General features: G+C 38.0%; 1 protein-coding gene across 1 annotated transcript in view; it reads left to right on the forward strand.

Annotated features, from left to right (window-relative positions):
- frem1a (Fras1 related extracellular matrix 1a) overlaps window positions 1-23,844 on the forward strand; it is a 61,543-nt gene that overhangs the window by 8,235 nt on the left and 29,464 nt on the right. The window contains exons 2-6 of the mRNA XM_088916640.1: window positions 16,178-16,678; window positions 20,621-20,715; window positions 21,480-21,790; window positions 22,206-22,402; window positions 23,446-23,769. Of these exons, the coding sequence (XP_088772766.1) occupies window positions 16,448-16,678; window positions 20,621-20,715; window positions 21,480-21,790; window positions 22,206-22,402; window positions 23,446-23,769 (1,158 nt within the window). The 5' untranslated portion in view covers window positions 16,178-16,447. The remainder of the gene's footprint in view (window positions 1-16,177; window positions 16,679-20,620; window positions 20,716-21,479; window positions 21,791-22,205; window positions 22,403-23,445; window positions 23,770-23,844) is intronic.

Below are 23,844 nucleotides of genomic sequence, written 5' to 3' on the forward strand. Positions count from 1 at the left end.
TCCCACATGGGGTTTGCAACAAAGCACCCGAGTGCCCCCTGCAAAAATGTGGCGAAAGGCCAGATCAGACCAAATTGAACCTTTTGGTTTTGATGCCAAACATTGTATTTGGCGAAGACCCAGCATGACACATTTCCCTGTCATCACTACACCTACAGTACAGCCAAGCACAGTGGCAACAGCTTTATGCTAAGGGGTAAGCTCTCATTAGCTGGAACTTTGCAAAATTGGCTCAAGACAAAATAGGTAAAGGAAAATAATCCACCAAGCATAATGGCCAAAATTGTACCAATCCAGTGTACCTGTATGTTAAGTTGGTTGAAACTTGATTATGGCTGTAATTGCTGCCAAAGGTCCCTCAAACCTGGAGCTTACAGGCCTGAATACTTATGCAATCAATATTATTCAGGTTTTTTTTCTCTTTAGTTTTTCCTGAAATGTACTGTTATCTTACCCTTAGAAGTCTTGTGGGCATTCAGGTTTACATGTTAAGTTTTAAAAAAATATGTATTATTTTGTATCTTAATGAGGCACCATGGGAAAAGATCAAAAGTTTTGCAAAGCAAGATTTATTAACAATGTTTAAAAGAGAGATCATATATTCCAGAGCCGTCTTTCATCAGAATGGCAGAAAGCTTGAAGTTCACTTTGTCTGACAGGGAGTATTATAAATATTCTGCAGAACAAAAAATTAAATCTTAACTGAATCTATTGAACTTTTTATTATATTACTGTATTTGCAATGGAAGAAATTGTATATTGTCTTTAGGTTTTTCTCTGAGCTTGTTCACATGCAGTTTAACTGTCTGTCAGCTTAAATGCTTTACTGTAGTATAGGAATATTCTATACACGACTGTTGTGAAACAAAGCTTAATGTATATCGCCTACATACAAACACTACACACAATGTTCTGGCAATACAGTTTTTATTTTTGACTTAAGCCGTGTCCATTGATCTCAGATTTGTGAGCCTAATCTATATCACGCTAAATTCCTCATTCTCCCCTGCAACTATTATGGCTATAAAGTCCTGCACATGAATATAGAAACCAGGAAAACTACATAATTAAAATAATCAATTATAAAAAGAACTAAAAAAATTAAAAAATCACTGCATTTTTGAACATGTCTTTATAACAAGGAATTATGTTTTCAGAAAACATCTATCTACATATGGTTTAAAAGTGGTGTAAGAGCACTAAATTGTTTTCAGAACTGGAAGATGGCTATCAGTTGTTAAGAGATGGAAAATACCATTAAAGAGGATCATTAAATTAGATGACATCAAAGCAAAAAGCAGCAAACCTGTCTGTATTTTAGGCACAGATTAAACTGATAATATGTCTACAAATGCATGTGTGAAATTGTTTAACAGGCAAGAGTTTTACTGCTGTTTGGATTCAATCTGCTTTAATTCCATTTGTTTATACTGCTACTCTTACAATTCTCTGCAATTATTGTTCTGTATGTGCAGATGTGAGGCCGTGGATAATTAATTGTTTAAAAAATAAAAAACAACAGAAAAGGACATGAGAGAGCAAGTTCATATTATGCAAAGTCTTTGCCACATTATAGAATTTTTTTTATATCTCCATGACACCAACAGATGGTCCTTTTGTTTTGGGTACTCTAAAAATTTAAGAACATTTTGGCGGAACACATGAACAATTCATCAGGGAATAGTGTAACATGATTGTGGGAAAGTTTCTGGTGTTAATCTCTTTAAGGGTGAAGAGGAATTTCACCCTTTTACCCATTAAACAAGCCTAATCCTCTTTGTATTTAGAATCTTTCAAGCAATGTAACCTTAGCAGGTCCCTTTACATTACCAAACAGGAACATACAGTACCTTAAATAACAGTTGTTACATTTTGATGAGTTCATCTATTTTCTGCAGCTTGGATTTACAGAAACAAGGCCACACCTCTCTAATTTTGCATACTTTTGCAGGAATCTGATAAAAAGATAACTTGTGATAATTTTCCATTATCATATATATTGTATTGACCTGCTTTGCAAACATAGTATTATAAAATGGAGACCCTACTCAAAGACCAAATTCGGCAAAATTGGAAACATGGCACCGAGAACTCTGGGTAAATTTGAACCAATATGAAACCAACAAAACAGTCAAACTGTTTATTAGTCACAAGATTATGCCTCATCTTGTTTTTAACATCTGCAGTGGATTAAGTATGGTGTATGGTACTGCATATTGTGCGTAACCACTTCAGTTTATCCTGTTGTGCATAATACTTGACAATCAGTCTGCATCACTCACAATCATCATCCTGCTTCGCTTGCCTGTCATCAGTCTGCATCGCTTGCTGATCATCAGTCAGCAGCGCTCTCTGGTAACCAGCCTGCGTCGCTCACCATGAACTTCAGTGTTAGTCTTCATCCTGCATTACTGCTTCTCCAGTCTTCATCCTGCAATGCTGATCCTTCAGTTTGGATCCTGCACTGCATTTGAGTTGCAGTCTTCATTCTGCACCCTGCAGCACTGTTTCTCCAGTCTTTGATCAACCTTCATCCTGCACGGTGGCTCCAAGCCTACGCTCTCAACCCAGGACCCCACTCTGTTGGCCCTTCTTTCCACGGCTTCTCTCCGGGGCGGCGCTCGTCTTCCAGGACCTCCAGACTTTCTTCCTGCTGCCCTTGACCCTCGACCAAAGCAGCCCAGTTCCTGTGCTCCCAACCTGCCCTGAACGCTGGTGCCTCTCTTTGGCTGCTCTCTTCCCTGCTGCCTTCCTGGTTCTTATTTGGAGCAGCCTGTGATGTCCACCATGTCTGGGCTCTTCCCCACTTTCTTCCTTTCAGCACCCACTTTCCCGGGTTGCTTGGTCACTTAGTCACTCTTTCTTTCCTTTTTCTTTCCAATCCTGAGCCACTTCTCAGTGCCCCAGCGAAGCCCTTTTCTTTCCTTAGATACCAGTGCCCTTGGATAACTGGGGGGTCTGTCCACAGCTGTGTTGCTCCGAGGCTCCGGAAGCTGAGAGCAGACTAGAGGACGGTCATGAGTGTGACCCATCCTCAGCAGATGATTTCCCCCGTCGGTCCAAAGGGCGTCTGGGTATCCGGTATCCAGACCAGGTCTGACCCTGCTCTATTAGTACAGCTGTTTACATTCTTTCAATAATGGATGTTCAGTTGTTAAAATCGAAAGTGCTGTCAGAAAAAGATTCCTGAAAGTATCAAAAAGTCTCTGTAATAATACATCTGTTTTGACTCAAATCTTTGTGTGCTAATAGTGTTACACAATTGTATCCATTAGCTTATAGTCTTTAAAGAGAAGGTGTTGGACATTGTATGAATTTTCACCTAACAAAAAAACAAAGCAACAAAAACACTGAATTAAACTTTTAATGTCACAGCTTAGCAGGATAAGTGAATTCAATGACAGTACATTCACTTAACAAATTAAGTCATCTTGCAAGTTGTGTGGCCGGTGATGGCATGGTAACCTGTAGGAGGAACCTAGATATTGGTGAAGACAACGTTTAACTTACAAAAAATACGTAAAAGTCAAACATTTTGTTACACAAATGAAATGACAGCAGCCTCAGTCAAAGTAGTTTACGTAGCTGATTGTCTTCAATGTTAATAGATTTTCCCATGTATTTTAGTAGTTCTAGCATCTTTGCAGTCACAAAATGTATTGTGAAGCATGTGTAGTAAACTATATAAATGAAGCCACGGTTGTACTTGATATATGTTTCAAGTGTCTATATTACATTCTGTCACTACAGCCTGATCAGAGAAGCATGTTCTGCCAACAAAACAGGCATTGTTAGACACAGAGGACTAACAGCTCCTTAATCTGACCCCCAGGGCATGATAAGATCACACAGCATGTATGAGAAGAAGTGAACAAATTAATAAAAACATGACACAGGCCTGAGCCTCTTCCAGAGAGATGTCAATGGTCTTATCGCATACTCTTCTTAAGCCTAGTTCTTCTTCCCCTTGGTCACAGAAGTAATTAGCCATTAAAGCCTGAGAACAATAAAAATCCCAGGATGTTCTAATTAGAGCGGCTCAGCTACGGGAGATCCGTCAGCACAGGTAATAGCTCTTTGATACTGCCTGTGTAATTCCCTTCCATGTAATTATTCTTGGCACTCTTGTTAGAGATTTGAGGGAGCCACAATACGGTGTCAGCACCTGAGTCTGTCAGGGATGGGATAAGATTTCGGTAGGTCTGTACAAAAAGGTAAAGTGGCCCCAGGCTGCAGCGTTGTTGTCGGTACTGAAGACATTTGGCAAATAAGCAGGTTTGTTTCAGACAGAGTGTGTCATTATCCAAGACAGGGCCTCTTTCTTGAAACTGCTTTACTGAATGATGAAGGCCAAGTTTAGGCTGGTAAATGAGAAGGCAGGGAGGAATGCAAAAACAGAGACACACACTTCCCACACTGCAAAAGCACTGACTCCAGAATATGGCTGCTGCAAAATCTCACTGACAGGCACTGAATTTCGCCATCATGAGAGAAAACAAAATACAGTATGAGTGTGACTCCCCCAGCAACTCAGTCATTGCGCTCTTAACAGCCACTACAGTTCTTTGCGACTCGCTACAATAAAATCAAACTGGCAATAAAATCAAACTGGTTTGATTTTCTCGTAGCGAGTCGCAAGTCTTAGGGGTGCGCAGTGAGCCACATGTGTACTTGTGAGATAATGTGCCCATTATATTACACATTATAACGCAATACTAATTTGTTTACAATATTTTTTTAAAGGTGTTTTATATTTTTAACTGTGTTTTATTTTTGTAAATTTGTTCTATATAAAGAAAAATTATATTTTTGAAGATGTTTATTTGTGGAAAACAATGCCCGTGTTACAATACACTTTGAAAAACTTTGAATCAGGGTCGTGATAATAGTTTGTTTTCCTTTCACTAGTAAAATTACATAATTAGTAAAATTATCATAGAAACGTTAACAATCTTTACCATGCACTTGAAGATGGGCAAGTTATTCAAATAGTAACATTATTTTACATTGTTGGTTAAAATACAGCGATAATGAATGCAATATTAGCAACTGTACTATTGCAACACTGTAACAACAAGTTATTAGAGCAATACACTAATCTTACATCATTCTGTTTTCTAAATCACTTTGAAAATAGTTCACCATTATTCTTAGTTACTGTACTTTATTCTGCAACTATGATGTTAATAATTCTGAGGAAAGAACCACTGCAGATGTTCAGTTAAAAGATTTGTGTACAGAAAACAAAACTTATGATAGAGTTCAAGTTCATTAAACTTGAAGTGCAATCGCTTACATTCAAATAACATCTTTGTTTATGTGCTTGTTCTCCATGTTGTTTGTTTACTTTCGTGCGGTGCTCCTCTTGTGCTCCACGTTGATTGGCTGCCAGAATGAGGTGACCTTGCGGTACTTTCACGGCGCAATACTGTGGAACCGTGATGAAAAGTTTTGAGGGAGACGTGTAATTAGTCACCCCTGCGATTCCTAGTCATATAATTTGACATGCTCTCCAACTAGAAGTCATGTCGAGTCGTGTAGTGTGATGCCGGCTTTAGTAAATGTTTGAGAGATTTAAGGGGCAGCAAAAAGCTGGCTTTTCTCACCAGAGTCGGGAAGAGACACCTGAGGGCTGCTTTGGTCATGGTACAAAAAAGTCTCTGATGTGATTCATTGAGTCTTTGCTGTGTCAATCGGGCCAGTATCATTCCTGCTACAAACACAAAAACCCTGTTTTTGGCAATTAAGGATCACAGACTACCTTATCTAACTCCATTAGATTAGTGTTAGGATATCTGGCCATTTCAGTTGGAAACAAGTGAGTACTTTGTTGAAAGCAAATAAATACAACACAAATGATTTCACTTTATAATAAAATTCTCCTAACTCTGCCTCACATTAATTAATTGAGGACTCAAAGTTCCCAATAGTACGTTTTGTTTTACAACAATAAATGTTTTGTTTTTCCCAATCTCACTACATTTCTATGTATTCTTCCCTCGTGTATATATATAAGGAATCCAACAAAGTCCTTGTTTTTGTTTTCTCTGTCAAAGACCGTTTCTGCCTCTGGCTTTTGCTGGGATTCAAGTCAGTGATTCTCATATGTGTAATTATCCACAATGTTGACTAATATTAGTGTTACCCGTCACCTAATTTGGTATTTAAAATGTAAATTTCCTTACATTCTGTATCTTAATTGCTTGTAATTTATTACTCTAAGCAGACCTAGCTGGGTAATAATATGTTATAAGATCATTTAACTTGCGTATAACTTTTTGTCTTCTCACAATTCCCCAAGTTGTTGGAATTGGGTTTCAGTTGTTGTATCCTACACTGTGAACATCAGTCTGCATCTTTTTCACATCAGTTGCAGAACTTCCCAAATTCTGACCGTGTGTTCTAGCTTAATAATGTGTTGGATTTAGCTCTTCAAGATTCCCGAATCTATGATGACTATCTAAAATGTTTTTTTTTCTCACCCTCACATCAACCTTGAATAAAATGGTGCCATATACTTTGATTGCTCTTTCTCACCATTTGTGCAGACTTTCCCAATTTGTTTTTGATTCACATAAAATAGTAATAATGCATTTAATGTGATCAAAAGAGAATGTCCATACACAAAAGTGTACTATTAAACCTTAGCACATATACTATGATACTATGACTAGTGAGTAGTTGGCAGCAGAAGTACAGGACAGGGCCATTTTTCACTTTTTTGCTATAAATATGTAAATCATGTAATATTTGACCAGATTTTGTGGTAGTAAGTTTAATGAAGCAATACAAACCTAAGAGGCAATTATCATAATGCAGATATTTGATTGCTGGCTGTTGAGGGTTTCTACCTGGAGAGTGAACTAAAGTCTAAATTAGCATCCAGATAGTCTGCTGCTGACATGCATTTTAAATGGGTGCAATTCTGCAATTCTAAAATGTTCATGTATTGTCTATGAGTAAGACAAAAATCAACAAAATTAAAAATTTTCAGATGGTACAGTATATACAGTAGAGCTGCCAAATAGGTATTTAGAAAGCGCCATATTCTCAAGAGTCATGTATCAGTAAGCATTCCAAGATTGGTGGAGGGTAATTAAAATAAAGAGCTATGAGTTTTCTTTCTCATATTATATCCTTGGGAAGCATTAACGTGTGTGCAATAAGTACTGTATCGAAACAGCCGTTCTTTTTCTGTTATGTTCACAGATTAAGTTCTTGGTATGACTGACCTTCATTAAGTTTTAGGAACAGCTGGATTTAAACAATTGTCTCCTGAATCGCTGGATTCCTACAGTATTATTAAAACACAGATTGATAGCTATGTGTTAAAAGGTTGCTAGAAAAGCACAATGAAAAAGTGAACAGTGAGTCTTTGATTACTTACATATGGACCACTTTGACTGACAGCATGAAGCTTGTTCTAATTAAATTATATGCCAGACAGCAAGCATTGTGTCTGGCTCCTATCCAGGTTAAACATTTTGTGGGAGGCTAATTACTATAAAAGTTTCACTGGCACTGAACACAAGCCATTTGATATGATAACCTAAGGACAGACAGAATGGACTTCCTGATCATTTACAGCAGGGATTTGAAATATGACACAGCTGTACCCAGAAGTAATAAAAGTGGCCTTGGCAGAGTTATTTAGGAAGCCCCCATAAGATGGCTCTGAAGGAATAGATTTTCAAATCCCCAAAAAAACGAGTCTGAGACAGCTGGAGCATTTAGCCTCCTTGCTGGTCAACACCCCGTCATTTTTTTCAGTATTATATGCTTTCACTTTTATCCAGAATGAATGACTTGCTATGATGTTCTTTTAAATACAAATCGTGTTCACAGCAAGTTTTATTAAACATGTGCATGTGCACGTGTGAAATGAAATAAGATGGTGCCTAACTGATGTGAGAGCTCCTTAGATACAATTCTGATTTCATCACTTGTGACTGATATTTTGGTGAATTTCACAACCCTATGTGTGTTGATTTTGCAGGGGGGGTGGGGTGGCACTCTGTGATAATCAGTTGGAATCAGAACAGAACAAAATACAGATTTTACTCCCTTTCCACAACCAGACCACCTCTTTACACTGACAGCTCCTCCTGGGGGCTTATGGTCATTCATCATCTGGCATTGGTGACCTCTAATCCTTTCCAGAAGTCATACCTCCAGGGAGAGCAGTACCACTCAGGTCACGGGGCCAATCAATGGGCTGACTGTCCTAATTGTTCCATACCACACATCACTGCCTCCAGCCGAAGGCTGTGCCTTCACCCCTCAAGTCACTTGGCCATTATGCGAATTTAAACATGATGAAAAATGAAATGAAGTTTAAGGTGTATGTGAACCAAAAGATTGTATGGTCAATATGAGCAAGTCTATATGTTTATTTTGTCCATAATTCAGAACAATATGGAAAACCATGCACTTTTTTTCACGTTCCCTTTTTTTGGACTGTTTATAAACACTTGTGCATGACTAACAAAACACAGTCATTTTCTGTTTAATGTCTGGACTATTCTTATATACGGTATGTTAGGTGGCAAAAAATTCAGTCTATGCCAGTCTATGAAACATCTTTACTTGACATTTTCTAGACATGGTTTTAAATGTGTAATATCTCTGAACACAATTTGGATTCCATGAAAAATCATCCATGTTCTTTGCTCCTGAAATTATTACTCCAATGCAAAAAAAAACAACAAATAATCAGTGGCATATGTAATGTTCACTACTGGCAGTATGAAGACTGTAATTAACTAAATGATTTTAAAAAGACCGAAGGTGTGAACAAAGTCTTATTTTTGCGTTAATGTACCATTATGCTAATATACAATTTAAGTAATGTGAAACAGGTTACATATTTGTGTCTTTTGAGCACTGAAGGAGTGTAATTCATACATATTGTCCTATTAAACAGGTACTGTAGTTCACAGTGAACCATTTGTAAAACATTTGGCTTCATTACTACTTCTCTACCACACTGATTTATGTCCACCACCAACAAGGCATTGTGTGAGGCTGTAAACTGATATTCAGACTGGCAGAAATGTATGATAGTCTGAAGCAACATCAGAACAGTAGAGAATGGCCTCTCAAATGAGGAATGTCAGGAGAGCTTGGAGAGCATCTTAAATGGTTCGTAATCCTGCCATCTTGCTCTTCAAAAGTATTGCCCTGCTGCAAAAATAAATACCTATCAGGTTGTCTTCAATGTATCTTTATGAAAACCACAACAGTAAACTTTTGTTTCTTTCTGAGAAAGATTTATTGTTCGATAAAAAGTATCAACTTAGAAACATTCTATTGTAAATTGAAGTGCACTGTATACTTGTACAGGGTTAGAAATACTTAATAAAAAATACTAAAGCAGGCTGAAACTGACAACAAAATGCTAGTGAAATGTGCTTTTCACTTGGTTCATGTCATATACAGTATGTACCAATATCTTCTTTATATCATGATGTAGGTCATGATATAAATAAAATATTACACAATATTCAAGACTGGCATTTTAATAGAGGGCGGAGGATAATAATAATAAATAATAATAATAATTGCTTACACTTATATAGTGCTTTTGTGGACACTCCACTCAAAGCACTTTACAAGTAATGGGGGCTCCCCTCCACCACCACCAATGTGCTGCATCCACCTGGATCCACCTGCGACGGCAGCCATAGTGCGCCAGAACGCTCACCACACATCAGTAGGGAGGAGAGCAGAGTAATGAAGCCAATTCATAAATGAGGATTATTAGGAGGCCATGATTGGTAAGGGCCAATGGGAAATTTGTCCAGGACACCAGGGTAGCACCCCTACTCTTTTTGAGAAACGCCCTGGGATTTTTAGTAGCCACAGAGAGTCAGGACCTAGATTTACATCTCATCCAAAGGACAGCACCTGTTTACAGTATAGTGGCCCTGTCACTATACTGTGGCATTAGGACCCACGTGGACCACAGGGTAAGCGCCCCCTGCTGGCCCCACTTACACCTCTTCCAGCAGCAAACGTTTTTCCCAGGAGGTCTCCCATCCAGGTACTGACCAGGCTCACACCTCCTTAGCTTCAGTGGGTTGCCAGTTGTGAGTTGCAGATTGATATGGGTGCTGGGCCGTATATATATATATGCTAGGCCTATATAAGGCCAAGCATCAAGGTGAATGCATAGAACAGAGACTTAAATATATTATTCTATGCTAAAGTAAAATGCATTATGATTAGGCTATGGAGACACTAAAGAAGGAAACAGTAGCTCTGGAAAATGTAGCCTATGAATATTAAGTATTGCACTATTAGATATTATGAATACTCTGTGGGTCTATAGTGGTTACAAATCATGCTTTCTGGATTTTTAAATGCCAGTTTGCAGATCATTCATACGTTATTTCCACAGTAGAATACTTTATACTGAAGATGTTTTAAAAGCCTAAAAATATTTGTAAGGGCTGCTGTATACCACAATGTTCACAATATTACTGTTAATTAGTCTCAAAGTTTAGTTTAGTCTCAAGCAATTTGAGTCCCAGATTGTTGACTTCCTTTGCAAGCTGGTGCCATTCATTCTGTCATTGAAAGCAATCATTAAGAGCATTATTTTACTACAACGCCTCTGTGGAGCCAATGGTGGTTAATGACAATAATCTCTGCTAGAATATTAAAGAGATATGAGGAGAACCCAAACCCAGAATGATTCTGCTGGAATTGGAAACTGAGTAAAAGCAGCATGTGCTGTATTTAAGAGGAAAAAGAAATGTGTTGTATTCTTCATTATGTAGGATTAATTTTCTAACACAAAACAGTTTCTCAGTAACCATAGGTTAAAATTTTACAGAATTGAAAGGAAAATCTTCAGTGTTTTCAGTGGCCCAGTAATGGTTGTTTCATGGCTTTATTTACTAGACAGTGAAATGTATGTCTTGGTCCTTATTAGGTTAGCACTGGAATCCTATTGAATTGCTTCCACCGGCTGGACAGATTGCAGCCGCGCTATTTTTTTTCTGCCTCCCTACTCTGAAAAATGGGCTCTTTTTTTTGCTTGACTATAATTCTGCTGGAACCAGAGGGCAAGTTGATAATGGGACAGATGACACAAGTTCTGATAATTCACAGGCCTGCATGAAAGCACATCTCATTCAAAACAGAGAGCACAAGAAGAGGTGGCTGGTAACAAGCCAGGAATATAGTCCAAAGGACAAGAGGGGAAAAGACCTAAAAAATAAACGGAGACGTCTCAAATTCTACAAGACTCAAGTGTCACAATGACCGCCAACCTGCCCAGACCAGCCCCCAAGAGAGCTAACCAGTGCCAGCAGCGGGGCGATAATTACAAGCGCCGCCGCACGTGTTAACTCAGCACAAGACGCCTTACCGTGTGGCCGGCTGCAGTATTTAAGCCATTCAAACCCGCTTCTGGCTGCTCGGCATTGAGTCTACTCTTTGAGAGCTCTACCTGGCGTTTATTCTGTCTACTTCATATCAGAAGTAAGACCTACTTTTCTAACATCTGCAGAGTTAACTGCAGGGCTAACGTTTACCTTGACTCACTTGCAATGAAGCAAAACAGATTCTGAGTGATCAAGATGACAAGCTACTTACAATTAATGTTTTTTTCTTTTCCCAGACCAGGCAAACTCTTCATGAAATCATGAAATAGTATTTTGTGGTAAATTTATCACTTTTCAAAGTCACAGCTGCACACTGTTGTGTCCAAATGTATGCTTAATGATGTGTTTGCTCTTTTGTCATAAAAAATATACACCTTTAAAGATTTAGAAAAAAGCATTTCAGAGAAAATATTTTCTATTGCTTTAAAACATGGATGGACAACAAAAGAAAATTAAAATGACCTCTTCATTTTTTATTTTAGAAAGACAGGTTTCCATGTAACTTTGTTGCATTTTTACTATAACATATAAAGGCATGGTCTCATCTTAACAACTGTTAAAATATACCAGAAGGTCATAATAGTGTAGGAACAGCATTCTGTGTGTGTGATTATAAACAAGCCAAGCATTTTCAGAATGCCCTGTTATCTTAGGGAGGACTGAAACGTCAGCCTTCTGGATAGTGTCAAGTCTGACAGAAATCGAGAGCTGCACATTTTTCTTTCATACTGTTTAGTTGAGCACAAAGGAGGTTTAAAAAGAGAGCTACCCCCTCTCTTCATGTCTCTCTTTCTCTGTCTACTGCCTTTCTAGATCACTTAAAACTTACTGCCTTGTGTTCTTTACATCTTGAACTTGCCTACTTTGCCCAAGGACTGTTCCTGTGAGGTAGTAAATTAATTATTCCTATTATCATTCTGTTTATGTGTTGTTCTTTAAACACCCTTTGACAATTTTCTTGCTCAGAATTAAGTAATAGAAACAAATCCTGTTGCTGCAGAGGATATCTTTCTCTTAATTTGTTCAACATTTTTTGTAAAACTCTGAAGGTGGCAGTCAAGCAGAGGATTAAAATAGGTGTGGTAAAACAAAAATAATATTTAAAAGTATTTTTCAGTAATTTTGCATCAAAATGGGCTCTGTTTTGAAAAAAATTTCCCCCTGGAGCAAAATACTTGAAGTGGTCTTGTTTATCACTTATCACTAATAAGACGTTACACTGGCGTTTTAAAACAATCTCCTAACAAATCAATATGTAAATTGCTCTCTTACTGAGATGAAGAAACTATCCTGCAACATCATATCCTCAGCCGATCAATTTTGATTTGATTAAAGCACAAATTACTATTTATGATTCTTTCAAATTATTTTTAATTAGTGGTATCAGTTACGTTTGCTTAATATAATAATGGATAACAGTAAATAAAAGGAGGTATAAAATGTATAAATAAAATGTAGATCTAAGATTGATAGTAGTGTTTATAATGGAATCATAGGAACTTCGTATTTCTTTTACTTATTTTTTTATAAAGGAAATAAAATAAAACAGTTTAAAACCTACAAGTTTGTAAAGAAGAATCAGTAAACAACCTCTCTGGAATGCTATGTCTGTCATTTCAGCTGTTTATTCTCAGCAGTTATACACAATGAAAGTGACAATTATGTTTCTGGATAAATTTACTGTATGCTTTACTCTTTTTACTGTTTGATTTCCCTTGGTTAGAAACTAATAGATTTAAAACTGGTTCAAATTAACTTGGGAGTTCATATTCAGTGTGCTTCCTTTGAAATAGTGTGATACTTTTTATTATGACACACATAGCAAAAAAGACATTTTAACTGACCTGTCTGTAATTTGTCATTGCTATTCTGTGTGATTCCTATATAAAATAATATTTTATGAAAAAGTAATGCTTGTCTTATAATTAATCTGTAAATGTGCATTGTGAATGTGTGCACATCAGTGTGACAAAGCAGAACTGTTTATGCCTGTAGCTACTGATGAAGTGTTTCATGCTGTCATGCCTCTTATCTCTTAAGGCAGGGATGGCAGCCCTACTGTACGGAAACCCACAGAGCCATCTGGTTTCACCTCCACCTCTGACCTGTTCACCTCTGACCTTAATTGCTTTAAGTAAACTAATTGTTTAAATATGAGGTGATCAGCTGCTAATTGAAAACTACATGTAAAACATGTAGGACTCCAGCCTTCAAGAACATGAATTGCACATCCCTGCCTATAGGCCTGTGAAACTCATAACCCTTGAAAGAAGTTTGTTCTTCTGAAGTATGCAAAATATGGAAACATTCAACAGTGGTTTTTTGTTGGTTTGTGTTTTAGTTTTTGGCCTAACTGCAGTAGAAACTAATTCTGTAGTGCAATGGATCAATTTTCAATCTGTGGCTTGTTACAAAATTGCATTAATCTTTCAAAATAAATGATTGGGATTTGTAATTGCTACCAACATTGTTCTTATTCCTGTGTTTCAGGGCTTCCCTCATTCAGGTGTCAGATGGAAATTAATAAATTGGACTTCTGAAGAAGGCAAAATTCACCCACTCTTTTGTTGAAGAATTTGACACATTGTCATTCCTCCCTGTGTCTCTGTGTTTTTCACAGATTGCTCATTAAGTTCTGTTTAGTCAGAAATAAATGTAGGCAAGTTGAGATACACTGAAGTTGTTTGAAACAATATACTTGAAATTGGGTATTTCTGAAACTCAGGCACAAGTGCAGACACAAGTAAAGCCCAAACAAGAAATCAGTTGAAGACATCAGTTAACATCAGTAATGTTGATCTCAGCTGGAATGAAAACTAGCAGACACAAGGGTCCCACAGGATGGGGGCTGTAGAAGGTGATGGAAGACAGACAAATGCATTTGGACAATTAATGCAGTTGTGCAAAGCCTGTTCTAAGTTCTTATTTATCGATTCCCATTTTAGAGATTTTGAGCAGTTTAATTTCTCCATTACAAGTGCTGGTGGTTAACTGAATCTCATACTTGATATATACTCTGATTCTTCAGAAGTGGACAAAAACTGAATTCTCTGTTTTCCTAAAAAAATCTAAACTCCACACAAAGGTTTTTGCTGTCCATTGAGCTCCAGTTTGAAGCTGCAGTTGTTTGAAATAGCAGTTGTCCTTCTCTGGTGATGCAAACTAGATTGCATTCCAGGTCTCTAGAGGTATCTCTAGAGGTATCAGATTTTAGGCAGTTGTATTCTTCATAATATGTGACTGCAGCAGCTGTTTAAAAACGTCTGACAATTCAATTTAAATGAATTGAAGGTCTGAATGAATTGAAAACAGACATGCAAAGACCAAGATGATCTTCATTCATTTCTTTTTTTAATTATATAATGTTAGCATCCCCAGAGGGGTTGGGCAACCAGTTGACCTTGGACCCCTAGAGGTTTTTTTTCTCCTTATTAAGGAGTTTCTGGTTCCTCTACTCCATTGTATTCTGGTCTTCTGTTCTGTATTGACAAAATGTATGGTCACTTGCATTGTTAAGCGCCTTGGGGCAACCTTATTGTGAAAGGCGCTATAAAAAAATAAATTGGATTTCATTTGTAGAAATCAATGTTCATGAATTATGAATACATTTTTAATTAGAATACCTTTCCCAAAATATTAGTTCTGTTAAAATGTTGAGACCCATATCCGTACTTCTGACCACACTCGATTATTCGATCTGTGAAAGGTAAAAACTGTAAGTCCCTGTTGTAAAAAAGATTATTGTGATGTTTTACTTCACAGGAAAAAATGTTATCATGAAGGTAAATGTCTTGCAAGAATAGTGCAAGAGTTCTCAAAGTGTATACATAAAATCCTAATGAGAAAAAAAAACGGAAAATATACCGGAAAAAAAACAGTTTGAATAAACCGCAAAATTGCCTCCACACTTCTGAGAATGTTCAGTTCACTCTTCTGATTTTAGACATGTTTTCAGTTCAAATTCACTTGCAAAAATATTTCTGTAAACTTTTTTTCTTGGTTGTACAGTAGGGTGTACTGTATATACTTATAAACCTCAGGAAAGATGGAGAGCTCCGATACTCTCAACCTCTGGACAGACGCTTTCAGGCTTTGTTTAGAGATCAAAAGTTTTAGTTTGTCTCCAATATATCTAAGCATTTTATCACTAACCTTGAATGTTGCAGCTGCAAAATATCCTTTTACCATTTAAGCACATGTGACACGCTTAAGAGCTCACACTGTCCTTGACTTTGACACTCCTTCATCATTTTAAGGGTGACAGAGTTAGGGTGATCAAAGATCAAGATAATGTTGATAATATGTCCATCAGAAGTAAATATTAACTCCATTTTAGCTTTGTTTGAGATACAGATGTCAATAAGTTTTAGTATACTGTATAACTCAACTGACTTAAATTTTAACCTCAGACTGCACTGTATGAATCTATGAATAGATGAATATATACAGTATGTATCTATTCTATACTTTCCCTGGCTAAAGTCATCTCCTAAGCTAATAATAATAATCGTGAAATGAAGGGTTTGTGAAAGCATTTGTGTAATATGATTATGTGTGCTTGCTTGCAAAAAACAGTTTTTGATTCTGTGAGATTATTACATTATGTTATTACATTATTTATTATACTATTTACTTTATCACATTTTAATTATTATTACTACTTTATTACTATATCCAGATCCTTCTTGAGTCTGTAAGCAGTGAGTCCAGTGACTCACGGCAAAACTCTATGCAAGACACCATGCTGATCTTCTAATGTGACAAATGCAAAATTTTTCCTTTTTCAGCAATACCCACTTTTTTGGACTTCTGAAGGATGTTAAGAGTGAAAATACCCACAAAGCCAAATCGTCTGCAGACTTGTTGATTCCACAGAAGTTCATATTAATTGATACAGCCTTGAAACTCAACCCCTGATGAAGAACGGCTTTTTATCACAAGCACATGTGAGCACATTGCCTCCTCAACCACCGAGCAGAAAGACATCCTTTTAAGCACAAGGATATTTGTCCTTTCTCCCACTGTTTTATGAAGAATCTGGGTGTGATCTCAACATAATGAGAGTAACATGGAGGATGGAGGAACTGGTTTTCCTGTTGTGTGCTGTACAGTGGGCACGGGGCTCTCTGGTCAAAGTCAACAGAGGGATGAAGGTGATGAAAGGTCAGTCAGCATTCCTGCAGGAGGACGACCTGCAGTTTGACATCCCCAAAGAGAAGGACGCTTGCAAAGTGGAGGTCATCACCAACGAGCCTATCACCCAGAGAGTGGGAACACTGACACCACAGGTACTGCTGCACTTGGTACTGTAATCTGTCTTTACTTCATTTCTCATGGTTTGTTCTTTTTTCTTTCTTTAAAAAGGATATGTGTTCTTTATCTATTTCCCTTTTTTCTTTTTTAATTTGATCATCTTCTCCTCTGAAAACGGTGACAGAAAACAATGCCCAATAAGGCCAAAACAGTTGTAGGTGATTGTCACGCTCGTTGGGCTCTAGATATTTTCTTTAGCCTTTTATGCTCCTTGTTTGTCAATGACCAGGGGCCTATGCTGGACTTCCAGAATACATGTCACTGAGATTCATTACAGATGAAAGACTAAAAAGAAAATAAAAAAGTGATGCTTAGAATAATTTATGTGAATTTGTGGAGGAGGTCATGATTTGTTACGTTCTATTTAGTCATAAATATGCCACTTCATGTTGTTAATAAGGCACATTTAAAATAAACTCACTACTAACTCCTTGGACGAGACTTTAATTTATCTTTTGAATTATTGCATTTTTGATGTTTATATTCTTCAGGACAAGGCATATTGCCAACATCTTCATAAGTGGTCACTGGTTACATCTGAGATGTGCTTGGTCTACCTGTCATTTTGCTTTTTGTATCTGAGTAATGGAAATATCCTTTTAGACTGCACTGCCTTTTGCTATTTGCCCCTCTTGTTCTTGTTTGGCTCTTGTAAGGACTTTTATGAAAATTAGCAAACATTCTTACAAGTGAAACAAATCTCCATTTGTACTGTACTAAATCATTCTGGAATGAGGTGCACCTTTCAACAGCCTTATAATATACAGTATGCCTTCAGCCCCAGTTTCAGCAGCAGGCTTGATGCCAGCAGATCGGTGAAGTGCAGCATCAGTTCTCTGTGCCAGAACACGATTCTGTTGAGTTCCAACTTGTTCATTTATTCAGACCGCTGGGCACAGAACAAGAGAAACACAAATTGAAACAAACTAAGGGCTGTATTAATAAAACTTTTAAATAAATACCTAAAGATTTTCCCTGTCAAAAAACCCCACAAAAATTAGGAAGGTGGCACTAATCGTTGGATACTAGTTTATGACTTACTAAAACTGACTTAACTGTTTTTGTAACATTAGAATTTGGTATTTTCTGTTTAAGAACCCAGGTGGTAGAATTAAAATGGCACAAAAGTTATGAATATGGCCCTATGTTTGCATCGATAACATTAGGACATAATGTTACTTATATTGTTTCAGTAGCACTGTTCCTTGTGCTAAAATACAGAGCCCACTGAACTCATTGAATTTAATCAAAATGCCAGATGCTTGATTTTTCCTATTTAAGTTTAGATAAAATTGACAAGATTTGTTGATTCTATCAGTATAAAAAGACATTCAGAAACACATGCTTTTTATTAGCATTAGGGCACTGAAAGATACAACTGTGTCCCATTAGAGTAATGAAGATCACCTGGTTGTCATGAGCATGATTAAATGTCTTCTCATATGAGAGAAATTACCCAGAGAATGAGATCAGCAATCTATCAATCTTCAACAATCATCACACTGGTCCATAAACCAAGAGACCACCCTTTGAGGGGCACCCCCCTTCCTGGAAAGAACACAATTAACATAGAGGTTCAGGACTGCATCACATCCATAACCTCCACCTCCTTCATCATTGTCAGACTGCAGTGGGTAAAGTATAAAAACTTCAGAAACAAATAACCCACCTGCTTCAGTTGACTGACTGTCACTTGCCATCTGCATGAGAATGATATCATGGGTAAAATGCTGCTAAGAGACAACCATCTCTTTGTAAACGTATCTGAGGTAGTGAAAGAGAAAATGGCCCTGTGTTACTGATGACTGCTGTTATGCTTTTGACCAACTTGACAGAAGCAAGTGTGCACACGTCATCGTAAGCATTATGCTAACTGTTGCATCGTTCAAGTGGAGCAGAAGAAGAGTGCTAATGCTATATGTTAAGGGGACCTCCTTTATTATAAGATCACTGCTGGTACAATTTGAGAGCACCCTTACAGTTTAGCAATACTGTACACTGAGAAAGGCTTTCTGGCCAATGGTTTTTCTGTTCCTGTATGCCCAACCTGAAGTGGACAAGCAAGACCACACAATACTAGAATAACTAGAATAATAGAGACAAGAAAACAATGTCAAAGTCTCGGCATAGCCTTTTTCTTCTTCAGTGTTTCAAATATTTTACTACGCCCATTAGACTTGAGTGCTGTTTTTGTTGTCCATCAGTACTATATATTAAAAATGAATAATTAAACACAAAGTGGCAATACATTTATCCAAACATCATTTTCCTTTTGTCTCAGTATCAGAAACTATAAGTAGAGTGTATACTTGAGATGTGTTGATAGAAGAAGACCTTTGTTTCCTATTTTACCAACAGCTATATCATCCTACAACTCACAACTGAAGTTCAGCAGGTGAGCCTGGTCAGTACCTGGATGGGAGACCTCCTTGTTAAACTAAGGTTGCTGCTGGAAGAAGTATTAGCGGGGCCAGTAGGGGGCTCTCACCCTGCGGTCTGTGGGGTCCTAATGTCCCACTATAGTGTTGGGGACACTATACTGTAAAAAAGACACTATCCTATCCTTTGGATGAGATGTACAGCTGAGATCCTGATTCTCTGTGGTCATTAATCCCAGATTGTTTCTCAAAAAGAGTAGAGATGTTAACCCTGGTGTCCTGGCCAAATTTCCACTCAGCTTTTACCAATCACGGCCTCCTAATAATCTCCATGAATGGGCTTCATCACTCTGTTCTCCTCCTCTCTGGTAGCTAATGTGTGGTGAGTGTACTGGTGCAGTTTGGTTGCTGTTGCATCATACAAGTGGATGCTGCACATTGGTAGTAGTGGAGCAGAGTCCTCATTTCCTGTAAAGTGCTTTGAGTGGAGTGTAAAAGAGCTATATAAATGTAAAAATGTATAAATTATTTATTTTTAAAATTCAATTTTACAAACTCACACCTCAAATTGATTTCGCTGTGGTGCTTCAAATAAATTGTGTCTCATTGTTAGTGCTATATTCTAGAATGGAAGACTTGCTAACTTGGCAGAGTTGTTGAATAGGTCATTCAGTCAGGAAGAGGAACAGGTACAACCTAAGAGACATGTAACAAGACTTCTCTTTTAAGAAAAAAACAAACATGATTTAGCGCTACAAACTTGATGTTTTCTGGAAATCAGGTCAAGACTTCTGTCTTGAAAGTAGATTTTCTTTAAATGGAAGCATTATTTTAAATAATTTGTGATAAAGACACGTTGTTGTTCCTAGTCCTTTAGCTATCCATGTAAGGGTGTCATGCCTTTATATATTTTGTTGTTTTCAAGGCCGTCCTTTGAAGTGTGGCAGTTGACACCAGCATAAGCACATTCCTTTGTCTGCTACAACCCACTTCTGTTCCGTTTCATTGCATTGGAATGTGCAGGAATGCAGGCATTATTCGTGCTGTGTTTAATTTACAGTCACAACTTTACTGCTTGCCTGAACTTCCCCAGTGGATGAAGGATAATGTAAAAAAGCAATACACAGAGGTCTGCATCCCATTGAATACAAAGTGACAGACTTTTTTTTTCTCCTGACATTTCACATTTCCATTCTTCTGCTTAGTGATATGGTGGTGAGGGTATATAACAAACCACTGTGAAAATCCAGAGACTTTTGTGCTTATACGCTGTTATCTACTACGGAAGTGCCCCAAGATAGTAAGTAAGGCATTTCCTCAACAGAAACGCAGGCCTTTAATACAGACCTGGCCACCAGAGACAGGAGGCCAATGGTAATGTAAATCCATACATGAAGTCATACTTACTATTCTCTTCATGGTCCATATGTACAAACCTATGAAATGACCACAGTAGACAGGATGTCAGCTCATGGAAGTGACAGGTTTTGTTGTTTCCTTTTTTCCTGGTAGATATTTTAATGATACACATTCTTCCAGGTTTTTGACTGTCACTTTCTGACAGATGAAGTGAAATATGTCCACAATGGCTGTCCAATTCTGGACGAAGACCAAATCATGCTTCGGCTTTACAGGTAAGTTAAATCAAGGAGACAATTTAATTCCAATAACTTTATTTCATCTTGCCTCTGGCTCACAGGACTGTGATCTTAGTCCTGGAGACCTGCAATATCTTCTACATTTAATCCGAAGTTGAATACTGAATAATTTTCTTTTTCTGAATCATTTGTCAATCACACTTCATTCACCACTTAAGGTGCTTGAAAATATTTAAATGTGAATATCATATTTAATTTTTTTCCTCAAAAGGAAAATATATGGTTAAACTGGACAAACATTCAAACTCAGTGATTTTTACCCGGAAAATATATGACATTTCACTTGTGAAAATTAAATAAAATTGGAAGGCGAGTGAGTGACCTAAAAACTATTAAGCCCTGTCCCTGCTACAAATATAATTATCCACTGGCACTGTGTAGGTAACACATCATAAAAGCAAATCTGGACTATGTGTATTTTGTCATCTCTCGAAAAGGAGGATTAATCTTCATGTCATTGTATCTTGACTATATACAATGTGTTGTATTGACACAGAAAATCTGCCACAGTACATGCCATAGAAGTACAGTATGTGTACACCATGTACAGAGAAAACATGTAATTAAAAGTCCATAGCAGGTTTCCTAAAGATTCAAAAGCTAATGCTGAAAAATAACAAGTACTGTAGTTTTTGATATGTTCAAGCACAGTAAGCCGAATTTAGAAATAGCCGCAGGCTACAAATAGCACTTTAAATCTTACAAAGTAAAGGGCATTAATGAGTCTACCTTCTGTTCAGATTTACAGAAACAGAGACACACACAGAGGTCTTCCTTCTCCGCGTAGAGCTGACTAGACCAGATTGCAACATCATCAAGCTAGGTCCAAAGTCCTTGGAGGTGCCTGAGTTTTACAGTCTGTCGGACACTCTCGACGGCAATGTGGTGTCCTTTCACTATGACCTCAGGCCAAACCTGGAGTGTACAGTGAGAGTGGCCACCCAGGAGACACATCTTCCCGCCCATGGGCAGCTGGTGGTTGGGGAGCCTGAGCTTATTGAGCCAAGAGGAGATGAGCCACACAGCTTTGTCCCAATTCGACAGAGAATAAGTATGGCTGGAGCTTTAGTGATTGTTTTTAAGGATGGTATAATCTGTGTGCAGAGGTGAAAATCCTGTTATAACCCTGTGTGACCCAGAAGAAACATCAAAGAGCCATTGTCTTAGATTATCTTATGTTGCGTTTAGATGGCAAGTGTTACAACCCTCTGGAAGAGATTCAATCAGCGATTATATTCTTATACACTTCTGTTATGAGATCTGTGTCATGAACACAGAACTATGTCAGTGTTTAAACTGATTTACTGAAATCCCAGTATGTTACATTGTCAGTAAACTGTAAAGATGTCTATTAATGCTGTATGCTCTTTGGGATTGTGTCTCTCCATAAAGTCTAAAATCATAAAATGGCCCAGAAGATTTATGGCCTAGAAGAATTTACTGTTATTGTATTATTCTACCCACAGTTAACAGGGCTGGGGCCAAGTGTAAAGATGAGATCTGCCGCAAAGGACTGAAACTGATCCAGACCACCAAAGTGCCCTGTGATGACTTCCTGGTAATGGGCCTTAGATATCAGCACTTAGATCCACCCTCTCCTAATGTTGACTACGTTGCTATAAGACTTGACCTCACTGACACCAGGAGCAAGAACATAATCCAGGTAGTAATCATAATCTTTCATATATAATCCAGGTAATAAACATAATATTTTCCCCCCACAAATCTGCAGAACAAAGCTCCATTATTTAAAAAGATGGATTTAGGAACAATAGAAGTATTTGTTGGGCAAAGTGTAATAATTTAGTAAATTTGAAATCAATTAAAAAAACAAGTCATTTAAGCTGTATAGGATATGTGAAGGCAGATGATATTATCATTATTTTAGAGAATGAGGATTAACAAGGTAACATGGCAGGGTGGTGCTTTGTGCTCCTGCCTCACAGCTTCAAGGTTAGGTTTGTTTCTAGCCATTGCCATCTGTCTGTGTGGATTTGATATGTTCTTCCTCTTTCTCTCCCTGTGTTCATGCAAGATTTGTCCTCCCTCTGCTCACTGAATGGGCCTGATTGGCTATTCAGAACTACCCCTTTCCCTCAGGGCTTGTAAATGGCAGGTGTACCAGTTGGGGAGGGGGTTGCAGTAGCTGTCCACTCTCTGTCCCACCTTCACCTTCAGGGCGGAAACTGAGACTGAACAGGGAAGAACAGTGGGAGAACATGGAAGAACAGAAAGAGAGTACAAAATGTCTAGTGGAAGGGGGGAGTGAAGATGGCAAAAAAAAGCAAAGGGAGAGAGGGAGGCAGGAGATAGGAAGAAAGCCAGGTGTGAGCAGCACTAGAAATTCCAAGGCCAGAGAGTCTTTACAGGAGAGTGACCCTCTGACGTCAGAGGTGTGAATCATTAACAGAGAAGAGAGGAGCTTGTGTCAAGTGCGCAGAGTGAAAATCAAACGGGATAGTTCAAGCAGCAAGTGCTCCAAGAGGAAAGCAGAGAGTTGGTTGTGCATGGTCAGCTCAAGAGTGTTAGGTACAAATGAAAGAAGAAACAGGATGATGATTCTGAAAGGTTTAGGGCTTCAAGGCGGGCTTTTAAAATAGAAAACAACTTATACTGTATTTACGTACTAGGAGTGAAAAATCTGAAATAGCGTGTGTGAATACACTGTAATGCTGAGATCATTTAAAATCTGTTTTTTGTGATTAGTCAGAACACGCCTGGATCCCAGTCCACATCAAGAACGCAGTTCCAAACCAGCCTCCTAAAGCCGCCTTCATGTCCATGTTCATCCTGGAAGTAGACCAGTTCATTCTCACGCCACTGAGCACTGCAACCTTGGATGCAAAAGATGGAGAGAGTCCTAAATCGCTACTGGTGTTCAATGTAACCAAGCCGCCTCCAGAAGGCTACATCACCCACCTGTCGGATCACACAAAGCCCATCTCCTCCTTCACCTGGGGGGACCTCAATGACGTGCTCATTGCTTATCAGCCGCCAAACACCAGTCACACTGAGCGCAGGAACTTTGAGGTATCTTCTTATTATCATCATTATTGATCTTTCTTTCTTTAAACTTTTGGCAAATGCTGATCGACAAAATTTCAG

Source organism: Atractosteus spatula, chromosome 1 (genome assembly GCF_055471065.1).
Source record: "Atractosteus spatula isolate fAtrSpa1 chromosome 1, fAtrSpa1.hap1, whole genome shotgun sequence".
In the NCBI taxonomy this organism is placed as follows: Eukaryota; Metazoa; Chordata; class Actinopteri; order Semionotiformes; family Lepisosteidae; genus Atractosteus; species Atractosteus spatula.